This window comes from Dysidea avara, chromosome 8, assembly GCF_963678975.1.
Source record: "Dysidea avara chromosome 8, odDysAvar1.4, whole genome shotgun sequence".
NCBI classification, from domain to species: Eukaryota; Metazoa; Porifera; class Demospongiae; order Dictyoceratida; family Dysideidae; genus Dysidea; species Dysidea avara.
Window position 1 is genome coordinate 2,077,784 of NC_089279.1, and position 12,538 is coordinate 2,090,321.

The 12,538-nt window shown below is 37.9% G+C and overlaps 1 protein-coding gene across 1 annotated transcript; it reads right to left on the reverse strand.

Annotated features, from left to right (window-relative positions):
• Positions 1-1,770: 1,770 nt before the first annotated feature.
• LOC136265241 (inter-alpha-trypsin inhibitor heavy chain H4-like) lies at positions 1,771-12,414 on the reverse strand. The gene is made up of 4 exons (XM_066060099.1): positions 12,153-12,414; positions 11,992-12,102; positions 5,367-6,910; positions 1,771-1,973 (listed from the first exon to the last, which is right to left on the reverse strand). Exons 1-4 carry the CDS (start codon positions 12,368-12,370, stop codon positions 1,909-1,911), a joined length of 1,938 nt encoding a protein of 645 aa, XP_065916171.1. The 5' UTR covers positions 12,371-12,414; the 3' UTR covers positions 1,771-1,908.
• Positions 12,415-12,538: the final 124 nt, after the last annotated feature.

Here is a 12,538-nt window from a genome sequence, read left to right on the forward strand (position 1 = left end):
TGACAGGTCCAGGTGGGACCTCGGGTGCCCACACCTTCACCTGTGGGACATGGTACAGCCTCCTGTGGGTTATATACTAGTCCTGTCCCAGGAGGATTTGCCTGCTCTGACTCCTAGCACCTGAGTAGCACACGGGTGTCCCAGTACTGATTCACTGGGTACTGTGATGAGGCATGACCAAAGGCTCTGCTTTGTGTGTGTGCACTATATAATTATATCTTACGTATGTACATGTAGTGATATGCATACATAACTGTTACGTAGCTACACATGTAGAAATGTGTATCATGCAAATATGCAGTCTACTGATGCAGTCCTCCCTTTAAAAATGTCCGTTACTTTCTAGTTACTACAGTGATGGGTTCTGAGTTATGTAGGTAATTTGAGCAAGTTAAAATTTGGAGCTAGCTGATTTAGCATGAGAATACAGAATCACAATAACATTTGTACAAGGAGATAAAAATATATTCAATAGAAAAGTGGTGACCTGACATGTGAAAATCACAAATTAGACATTTAATGATACATAGTAGGGGTACAACAATATATCGATATATTGCAATATTTTCTATCACAATACAATACAATATGTGTGATGAAACATATCGATATAATATTGTGTATTGCAATATATTGCATGTGTTACAATATATTGCGTGATATTGCAGGGTTGCAGCTTGTGGATAATTATATTAGCCTATTCAGCTGCCACCCTCCTGGAGGGCGGGAATCAAAGCCACCAGAATGTAATCGTTGACGTTTTAGAAGCCTAAACAACAGTACTGGTTGTAGTACTGCCTACTTGTACTGTAATACCTATTTAATAACAGTTGGCCATTATAAGCAGCTTGTGTACACCACATGACACTAATGCTATCTGCTGTATCTTATGAAGCTTAAATCCATGAGTTATTTACACAAGTATAGCACTTCAACATCACCAAAGGCCCTAATCCAAATATTGCAATATAGCAATATTTTTAAGGCAATACACAATATGGTATTTACCCGTATTGTTGCATCCCTATAGGCAATACTAGTATCTACAAATATTTTCTTCATGTGACCACTGATGGGTCATGTGTCATATTAAATTAGTTGAGGAGTTTCTGTGTGTGACTACATTACTAACACGTGTACCTTACAAGTGATGTTAATTGATGGCAAACTTTCACTTTAGCTAATTATAATTATTAGTTCCCTGCAGCTGATGAGTGTTCAATGCAGTATACAATAACTCAGTATAACTCAGTATACTGCATAATAATATATGCATGCTTTCAATATTACATGAACAATGCAAACTATTATTCCAATTCATAAGTATAATGTATACATATAGCTATAAACCTGCCAATGTTTGGAATGTACAGATGTGTATACAAGACACCTCAGTGTAGCTCACAGCAGTGTAACATTTATGATGTATTCAGTAACTTCAGTTGATGATTGCAGGATTTAGCATAGTACTAATCCTACATGGCATATAGATATACCATAGGGCCTATAGCTGGCTAACACTCTGTTCCTATAGCAACCTATTATTAATATAGCTAACAGCTGCATGCATCACGTAATGTATGCTAATGATCCCACACTAAGTAAAACATGTCAGTAAATATGCACAGACACACACACACACTCCCATGCACGCACACAAACACGCACACACACACACTACACACACATGCATGCTATCAATAATATTGTACGTAAATTCTTGCCACTGAGACATATGGGTGCCATTAGGGCCGGAAACCAATTAGGCACTTACGGATACTTACACAATATTTGCCATCTTATAAGTGAAGTACATATATACACCAATTCACCAAGCCAAGGTATGTGTGCACAGTTCACATAGTTCAACATTGACTACTGTAACACAAGGACAAAACATCAAGTAGTTCAGATCAATACCATCACCACACCAGCAAGTAGCAGCAGTGGACCACTCAAGTATAAGCCATCGGCTAGAGACACAAATGAGTAAGTGTAATAACATAATCTCTTACTGCACAATGTAAGAAAACTACATAAGCCCTACAATAGTTGCCACACTACAATAGTTGCCACACTACACACAATCACACACTATAGAGTAAAATTCCTGAAATGACAAGGTTTGGCAGGACTAATGGTTGGTGATTAATTGAAGCAAACAACAACTATTACATGTTGTGCTGAATTGACAAGATGATAAATTTGCTAAAACTATTATTCACCAAACTGCATGACAAGCTAATTCATTCATCATACCTCATCTTGCCAAAGTTTCATTCTATGGTAGGTTAACAATTGTTAGTTATACATAGCTACACAAGTACAAAGGGGGAGGGGTTACCAAAGCTTAATTAAAAAGGGGTAAAAAGAAAAATTTATGAGTCAGTGTTAGTCATCATACAATTACTTGTATCTGTAGCTAGTACATCCTTTCATCAGTAAAGTAATGTTTGGACAACAATCTTTTTATACATCCCTATTAGTTTAGCTCTCTAGATCTCTTCTATTTGTTACCGTAGGAACCATATAGAAATTAAAATAACCAAATAAGGTACTAAAAAGCAGGGGATTTTCCAAAGGGGTTTCCAGATTTGGTAGTGAATAGTGATCATGAGTTATAGGCGCAGGGATCTGGGGCAGCCAATGGTGCAGTTTGAACACTAAAATTCTTCAAACTTTACAAGACTTATGATTTCATGGAAAAAAAATTATATGTGCTTGGGTCCTAAAAATTTAGTGAAAAAAAATTGAGTTCTCATTTGAGTCCTTAGTGTTTTACAGTGTAAAGTTTAGCATTTAGCTACACTGTAAATACTAAAAAAATTATCTTTAGTTGATATCACATACTGTACATAAAAGAATAATAGGTCTAATGTTTGGGAATAATACGGGTAATAATTTTAAGAAATTCTGGAAAGAATAATAGGCAAATTTGAAAGCATAATAGGCTCAGGCCTTGTTCTTATCCACCTGTCGTCTGGAACAGTTAGTTGAACTCAAACACATGAGGCTACAACAGCCTGTGTTCATAGAATCATAGATAGAATGAAAGAGCTACCCATTAAGAATTAAACCATGCCAAATAATCAGCACGTACCAGTTATACTTTGCTAAAAATGAGTTCTTATCCTACACCTGTCGTCTGGAACAATTAGTTGAACTCAAACACAAGAGAAACAACGTACCAGCCAGCAGAAAGTCAAGCAGCACATCCAAAATAAATTATTGACAGGAAGCCACTAATGCTCTATCACGAATAAAAGAACACCTTGCATTGTCAGCAAAAAGAACTGGGAAGTCCATGATGTGTATATTGTACATACTGCGGTTGGTAAAAAGGCACATCTCAGGACGAAGCGACGTCGAACAGTGAAGAAATCAAGCCTGTAGCCTTATCCATTGTTGAGTTATGCTTGGTTGAAGGCATCAGTTAGTCAGAATAAAATAGAAAATTTTTAAAATTTCATATAAACTTTTTGTAAGGGTTTGGGGTTGGTCTGAATACATTTTTGGGTTTGGCTGTGCCTAACCAATTGTCATGAAGAGAAATTGAGGCTGGTATTAGGATGATACTTTTGGCTGGAAAAGCCCAGTTCTGCATGATCCCAATAGTACTGTATGGTATTATGTGCTTGGTTTCATTCGAGTTCTAAAATTTTTATGGCTGGTGAGCATTCGTAGTGATCAAAATTCTCCAATTGAATCAAAAAAAAAGTAGAGATTTAGCTACTAAATCATTTTTCAATTGCAGCATGTATATTATTATGAATGTTGTATTAGAGTACATCTGACTACTCTATTAGAGTATCTCGATCTTTATAAAGACTTTTCAATACATATCCTAATCCTGCATTAATCCAATTTTGAGTCATCAATATGTAAATTTCCTGTTATACTCTGTAGCTATGCTGTCCTGCCCTGTTTCTATTTACAAGATAGTCTGTTACTACAAATTAAACTTTCAGAAGGGGGTTTCTGGAACCTCAGAAATACACCCCCGAAAAAAGTGAAGTGACCATTTAACTTCATTTTCAGCTTGTTCCACCCATTACATGGTGTACAGATCTAACAGTGTTACAAACGAAAATTGGTACAAGAAATGATCACTAACAACACAATCACTAGCTATGTATTACAAACACACTAGAAGCTATCAACTTGCTACCCACAAATTAACATCTATGCAGTGGTTGAGAAAGAACAGGAGAACAAAAGTAAGTCCATGATTCATGTATGGTAGTTGATACAGTAGGCACAAAGGCATGTCTCAGACATAAGCAACATTGAACTATGAAAGAATCTGGTAGCATTAGCCATAATCAAGTTATGCTTAGCTGAAGTCATTTGTTAGTAACAGGCCCGTAGCCAGGGGGGTTCAGGGGGATTCTGAAAAACCGCCCTCTTGGAAAAAAGGTCCACAATTTCAGTAAAAAGGTCCCAATTTTAGCAAAAAGGTCCACAATTTTAGTATACAAGTCCAAATTTTCAGGAGCAAAAGTCCATTAGCTACAGTTTACTAATAAGAAGCTAAATTAAGTGCTCCAAGTAGCTCATTCAGTGCTTGTATTAAAATGTGATGCAAGATCGAGATACTCTAATAGAGCAGTCAGCCACTATTATAGAACAATCACTCTAATAGAACAGTCACAATTACATTTTCTTTTTAAATCTGGATTGTCTAAACTGAGCTTTCATATAAGATTTTGGTGGACAAGCTCCTCCATGCAGAGCCTACGAATAGCATCCATGCTTCAACTCCATGCAATGTGTAAATTTCATTGTTTAAGACACCCTTTGTTCTGCTCCACTGCCCCTGTTGATCATGGTAGAGTGCTCAATCTTTCCGATTTTTATTCACTGTGACATTCCAATATATTATATTTAGACACATACATGTGCAGATGGTATAATTACAGTAGCAGTAGAGATATGTTTCCAGATATCATCCATACAGCTGGTCTTCAGCTTACCATAAATTATTATTTTTATTGGCTGAAATTTCACTAAATTCAACCTTTTAGTATCTATTTTCAAAAAGTTTCCTGGGGGGGGGGGCATGCCCCCAGACCCACCTAGTTTCAGCATGCTTCACATGCTGGGTGCGTATACAATAATGTAATCTGAATCATACCATATAAAAAAAGTCCTCTTTTCTTCCAAAAGAACCTACCAGATAAAAGTCTGGCTACGGCCCTGTAATCAGTGGGAAAATCCAGTCAAATAAAAATAATAATTCAATAGAAACTTGTTGAAAATGTTAAGGACCACTCTAAGGGCACATTTTTTGAATGAAATTATTTGGCAGAATAGTGTATATTCTCTACTAAGACAAATATACTAACAATTATCATCTACTTATTTACCTCCACCTGCACTATTAAGTATTACATCACCTCCATTATTGTTAATACCAATAGAAGGAGGGCCAGAATAAGGATAACAAGTGGGACAGCCGCCATTATAATAATTATAACCATCGTACTCCTCAGTATTATCAATGTCGTTATTATTGGTGTTCTCATCTGTGGTCATGTTGGACATCTCCTCTACAACAATCAGTGATGTTAATTCTGTAACAAAATTGTAGTCTAGTGATAATTGTAATGCTTCCTGTTCAATTAATGAGCTGTTCTGTCCATTGATCTCTGCCACTCGTTTCTCATTCAGCAGGTCTTTAATTTTTAGATATGCTCTCAGTCGTTCTGTGGATGGTAGACTACCAGCAATTGTCGTATTAGCTACAGTGGATACTGTACTCTCGTATGTCACTGTATCATCGATACCTCGTCCTGTAACCTGTACTGTGATGGTCTCTGGACTGGACTCACTGAACTTTCCTGACACTACAATCTCTGATCCAGAGAACAGGAATGGGAATTCAAGAGACGTCACTTCTTCCACGCTACCAACTGGAAAGGTCACCACCACTTCTGCTAAAGCTGGAGTAGATATCTCTCTAAGGAATCCAGTGAGTTCTTCTCCAGCATTGTCACTCTCAGCAATCCTCTTTGCCAGTCCACAGTTTAAAAGAGCTAAGTCTTGTAAGAACTCAAAATCAGCATCAAATCCAAAAGAAATACAATTCACACAAATACCAGTATCAGCAGTAGCCTCAATAGCACGATCAATGATTACTTCGGTATTAGTTATTCCTGAAGTAGGTTGTCCGTCAGTCAGTAATACTAACAGTTTTACATAAGACTCTTGTACACTTCTCTTCAGTATTGAGACACCAATTTGTAGGCCTGAATGTATATCTGTTCCACCACCAGCTGCAAGACCATTAGTAAATTGAATTGCTCCAGTTCGGAAGCTTCCGACACGAACTAGGTTAGTCATCCATTGATTAATAACATCCGAAAATGTCACTATTGCAACGTAATCATCATCGTGCAATTGGTTCAGTAAAGACACAAGAGATTCGCGAGCTTGTTCAATCTTCCTACCTCCCATCGAACCAGACACATCAATTACTAACACTAAATTAATCCTCAGTGTATTGGTCACTACTGGTGAGAAGAATTGTGCAAAATATCCTCCATTGATAGCAAAGTTCCCTGCCCCATCCATCGGATGTACCACATCATAATCACAGCTCATCATCAACGACACTCCATCACTACCAGCTGCTCTCTGTGAGTCTACTGAAGCTGAATATCGACAAACTATCTCCTTGCTGGACACTACATCAAGAGTGGCAAAGCCTGATGTGGAATAGTTGCTGAATCCTTCGGGTTCTTTAACACGGATACTGGCTGATAAATCATCAACAATATCACCAGGATTAATGGTGAGGGTCTTACGATACAAAGATTGTTCACGATAGATCAACTCTTCATAATCTACTGTGAATGTTGAGGTAGCATTAGCTGCTGTGTTCATGTAGACTCTGAATAAATCATTTCTTCTATAAGAATAAAAAAATAGAACTTACAATTAACACTATATACACATGATTTATGATTAAAGGAGCTCAAAAGAGCTGTTTTTCAGCACAAAAGTAACAATATAAATACACAATATGACACAAAACAAAACGAAGATTACAAACAAACAAACAAACAAAATAAACAACAATAACAGTTATAACACAGTACTAACAATAGGGTCATTCCATGTCAAATCAACAGGAATTTAGGGTCACCTCTCGGATTTTGACAAAACATGGTGTGTTTATAGTACCTGTGGTGCTTATCACTCACGCAAATGTTTAGCTCCATACATTCCATAGTTTCTGATTTATGACCACAAATATTTTGAATATTTCATGAAAATTTGGTCCATCTCTAGTTACAAAATCAACTGCAATTTTGTGCTGTGTAAATATTTTTAAACACAATTTTCAGTGATGGAAGACTGTTGATTGACCTTTCCTGTGATCCCTAAATTATGGGATATCTACTTAATTATGGTTCAAAAGTACTTCATTGAAAACTTTAATCCTTTATATTTTGAAAAATGCTGCTTGAAACTTTCCGAATTCTTTTGTGAATAATGATTGGGTCATAGTCTATGTTTGATAAAATTTTTGTGGTGGGACCACAATGGGCTCAAGAGATATAATGAATTATGTTGTGGTATGTGGTGGAATTTGCAGTCTATTATTGCTGTATTGGAGTGTACACCTTCAATAACCACTCATAACAAGGCCATGCCAAGTTTGTCTTACAGAGAGAAGGCGTCTAGGTGCATTGCAACCTGTATTAATGACCATCATAGGCGGCGGAAAGGGGGGGGCTAGGGGGCTAAAATGATACCACGCCGAAGTTATCCTTCTTGGAGTGGGGCTGAAAACCGCGATAAAGATCAAGATACTCTGATAGAGCAGTCACTCTAATAAAGCAGTCACAGTATTAGAGCAGTGTGTAGCGAGCTATGTAAGGATTTTTATGTAGTTTATCAGCTATTAATGCGTACCTGGTGAGGTGGGTAGCTATTGTCAGCTGGTTGCGACCTTTTTTTTTTTTTTTTTTTGGTCTCACCATACCAAACCAGAGACTAAGTCTGGGTCAGCCCAGCCCCCCCTCATATCAACTACTTCCTCCGCCCCTGATGACCACCTGTATTGAAAGACTATCTATAAGCTGCAGCTAATTTACACTTTAATTGGATATTAATGTATAGCACCAAAGCATCAATCCTTTCAAGCAAATCCCAAAATGGTCCTTATTAGACAGGTTCACTGTAAATGAGATTATCATGCGTCCATAAACACATTAATGTTGTACCATCTCTTCAATTATACCTTATTTATTAAGTAAAATCTCACCATAGTGCACTCACATACATATCCCCACTCTACACTATTCAAGTTACGTACATGGCTGCGTAGGTACAATAGACCTCCTCAAAAAGGATACCTGGGCACCTTAATAGCCTCATGATCTTACTTTATAATTGTACGTACATTGTAGACCCAAGACAAGTCTGTGGTTTCTCACTTATCAATGGTCCAGGGAATAGAAGAGTTACACTATATACAGTAGATGCATTACTTGTACCAAGAGTTTTTATATTATTAACTTGCTTGCTTGCACCTCAATGTGTGATTTATAGCACTGTAATTACTAAAATGGTTTTTCAAAGTATTTTGGGTTGACGTTTTGAAGATCAGTACAGGCAAATGTTAAGTATGTGGTCAGCATGTCCTATGTGAGTATGTGCATGAGTTTATGACTTGATCTTCAAAGTGGTCATGAATAATAATTAATTTCACATATTGAGGTACAATTAATGGTAAAACCCCTCCATTCCTAGGACCATAATAAAGTGCTCATATTACAGAAGCCACAGAAATATCTTGGTCTAAATGTATGTGCACCGCTAGAGTGGGAGTACAGTGTATAAACAGGTGTCCTGGTTATCAAGGTATCCAGGTATCCCTTCTGAGGAGTTCTGTTGTATGTATCTATGTAGCCACATACGCAACTTAAATATGGCTAAGTCCACTACAGTGGTATTCAACTTAATAAAGAAGGTATTTGTGAAGAGATGGTACATTTACATGATGTTCATGGACACATGGTGGTCAGATCTGTAATTTATAGTCAACCTGTCTAATTAGGACCATTTTTTGGATTTGCTAGGAAGGGTTGATGCTTTGGTGCTATACATTAAAGAAGTATAACTTAACTGCAGCACATAGATGGCCTTTCAATACAGGTGGTCACTAATACAGGTTGCAATGTACCTAGACACCTTCACTCTGTAAGACAAACTTAGCATGACCTTGTTGCGAGTGGTTATTGAAGGTGTACACTCCAATACAGCAATAATAGACTAGAAATTCCACCGCATACCACAACATAATTCATTATATCTCTTGAGCCCATTGTGGTCTCACCACAAAAATTTTATCAAACATAGACTATGACCCAATCATTATTCACAAAAGAATTCGAAAATTTCAAGCAGCATTTTTCAAAATATAAGGGATTAAAGTTTTCAATGAAGTACTTTTGAACCATAATTAAGTAGATATCCCATAATTTAGGGATCACAGGAAAGGTCAATCAACAGTCTTCCATCACTGAAAATTGTGCTTACAAATATTTACACAGTACAAAGTTGCAGTTGATTTTGTAACTAGAGATGGACCAAATTTTCATGAAATATTCAAAATATTTGTGGTCATAAATCAGAAACTATGGAATGTATGGAGCTAAAAATTTGCATGAGTGGTAAGCACTACAGGTACTACAAACACACCAAGTTTCGTCAAAATCCGAGAGGTGACCCTAAATTCCTTGTTGATTTGACACGGAATGACCCAATACAGTCTTTTAAACGATGTCTTAAAATTTGATAGGCGATCAATGCCACACAAATTGGGGGGTAAACTGTTTCAAATAAGTACTCCACAATAGTAAAAACTATTCTTCCCAATTGATGAAAGGATTTGTGGCACATACAAACGATATTTGTTTCATCCATGACGTCCTGTAAATGCTTCAGGAGATACAAACCAGTCTCTTAAATATCCCGGACAAAGATAGTGCAAAACTAACACTTGCACAGGTATATGGAAATGGCATCTCTCCGATCTGTTAATGTTAATTTGATGAACATACATATAACCACACAAGTTATAACCACATACATGACAATCAATGCAGGCTTTTATTGGGAGTGTAAAGGAAAATGTTTTGTAATTCAGAAGGGTCTATCGACGATGTTTGATTAGTGGCTCTGAAATTACAACGATTTACAATTAGAGTATCAACCATCACGAGAATCTACTATTGAATTACATGCTTCAACATTTTCTGAAACACAAGTTGGCTGACTCCAGGCTGAATTAAATAAGCCAAACATCTTGCATAACCCAAACAATACTCAGAGTAGTACAAGAAGCTTGGGGTGTCACCAGCTATTATTGTCAGGGGCACACTCTTAGAGAAATAACTCCAGTCATCAGTACTTCACCAGAATATTTAGCCAATAAAGCAGGTGGTCAATATCTTGTACTCCCCATTTGCTCATACAATTACAGCTACCCTTATGAACCATGTCAGTTTGTTAACCCATTACTCAGACCCTGGTGCACAGTACTTGCAGTATTAACTCAGGACAACTGGTCACTGTACATGCTGCAGTAACTTGTAGTATTAACTAGGGACAGCTGGTCACTGTACATGCTGCAGTAACTTGCAGTATTAACTCAGGACAGCTGGTCACCGTACATGCTGCAGTAACTTGCAGTATTAACTCAGGACAGCTGGTCACTGTACATGCTGCAGTAACTTGCAGTATTAACTCAGGACAGCTGGTCACTGTACATGCTGCAGTAACTTGCAGTATTAACTAGGGACAGCTGGTCACTGTACATGCTGCAGTAACTTGCAGTATTAACTCAGAACAGCTGGTCACTGTACATGCTGCAGTAACTTGCAGTATTAACTAGGGACAGCTGGTCACTGTACATGCTGCAGTAACTTGCAGTATTAACTCAGGACAGCTGGTCACTGTACATGCTGCAGTAACTTGCAGTATTAACTAGGGACAGCTGGTCACTGTACATGCTGCAGTAACTTGCAGTATTAACTCAGGACAGCTGGTCACCGTACATGCTGCAGTAACTTGCAGTATTAACTCAGGACAGCTGGTCACTGTACATGCTGCAGTAACTTGCAGTATTAACTCAGGACAGCTGGTCACTGTACATGCTGCAGTAACTTGCAGTATTAACTCAGGACAGCTGGTCACTGTACATGCTGCAGTAACTTGCAGTATTAACTAGGGACAGCTGGTCACTGTACATGCTGCAGTAACTTGCAGTATTAACTCAGGACAGCTGGTCACTGTACATGCTGCAGTAACTTGCAGTATTAACTCAGGACAGCTGGTCACTGTACATGCTGCAGTAACTTGCAGTATTAACTCAGGACAGCTGGTCACTGTACATGCTGCAGTAACTTGCAGTATTAACTAGGGACAGCTGGTCACTGTACATGCTGCAGTAACTTGCAGTATTAACTCAGGACAGCTGGTCACTGTACATGCTGCAGTAACTTAACTAGGGACAGCTGGTCACTGTACATGCTGCAGTAACTTGCAGTATTAACTCAGGACAGCTGGTCACTGTACATGCTGCAGTAACTTGCATTATTAACTAGGGACAGCTGGTCACTGTACATGCTGCAGTAACTTGAAGGACAGAAATGTAAGGAACTGGCAAGCAATAATGATCATAACCAAAAAGTGTAGAAATGAAAACTTAATTATTCGTTCTGTAAACTAGGCACTTTTAACCCATATAAACTTAATTATAAAATAACAATGCAGGTGGGTGGATTTTAGATGGCTTATACATTACTCAGAATGAGGGAGTAACTTATTTAGTTGATTTGTGACTTGACATGCTTTTATACAGGGTGCCAAATTTAGTTGATGTAGCAAGATGCGCCATAGCACAGACTAGACAGGAATGAGTGCCCAACTTTATGTGACACTTTACTAGACCAAGAGAGCTGGGATTACGAAGCTTACATTTGTTGAACTAATCCAACATTTTCTCCACTTGCTGATCTATTCCTGAACTCCACCAATGCTTCTAGTTTCTCTTTAGCTATTCCATAAAAACTCCTCTCCCCAATTTGCCTAAGTATTACCAAACAATAATGTGGTCTATAAACACAAATGGGACTCACATAGAGAAGGCAGAAATAAACGCGGTGTCTGGTAACTGAAGATCAAACTGTAGTTGTCGTGACTCGTTGAGGTCGTTCCTAACTACACTCGTGATACGAGTCCGACCATACCTCGCCACGACTTCAGCCTCGTAATGAAACTCCAGATACCTCACGCCATCCTCTCCACTACAAATACTGCTGAATAACAGCAGCAACAATCCAAAACTTGTAATCATATCGACATGAATATTTTTTTTTGTAAATTCGGATACGCCTCTCTCCGTAAATATCCGTGTGTGTTCTCCCAATTCCGTTTCATGTTTGTACGTGCCATGTATACGCAGGCATATATCAGATTATTATTTCCATAATAGTACGTACGCCCCGAATGACTGGTTAGCTAT

Excerpts from the sequence above, each read along its gene's own strand:
- LOC136265241 (XM_066060099.1), bottom strand. The coding sequence starts at position 12,370 with ATGATTACAAGTTTTGGATTGTTGCTGCTGTTATTCAGCAGTATTTGT. Across the intron at positions 12,103-12,152 it reads TTTATTTCTGCCTTCTCTAT|GCAAATTGGGGAGAGGAGTT; the intron begins GTGAGTCCCATT and ends GGTAATACTTAG. Across the intron at positions 1,974-5,366 it reads ACTTAATAGTGCAGGTGGAG|CCGATGGCTTATACTTGAGT; the intron begins GTAAATAAGTAG and ends TTGTGTCTCTAG.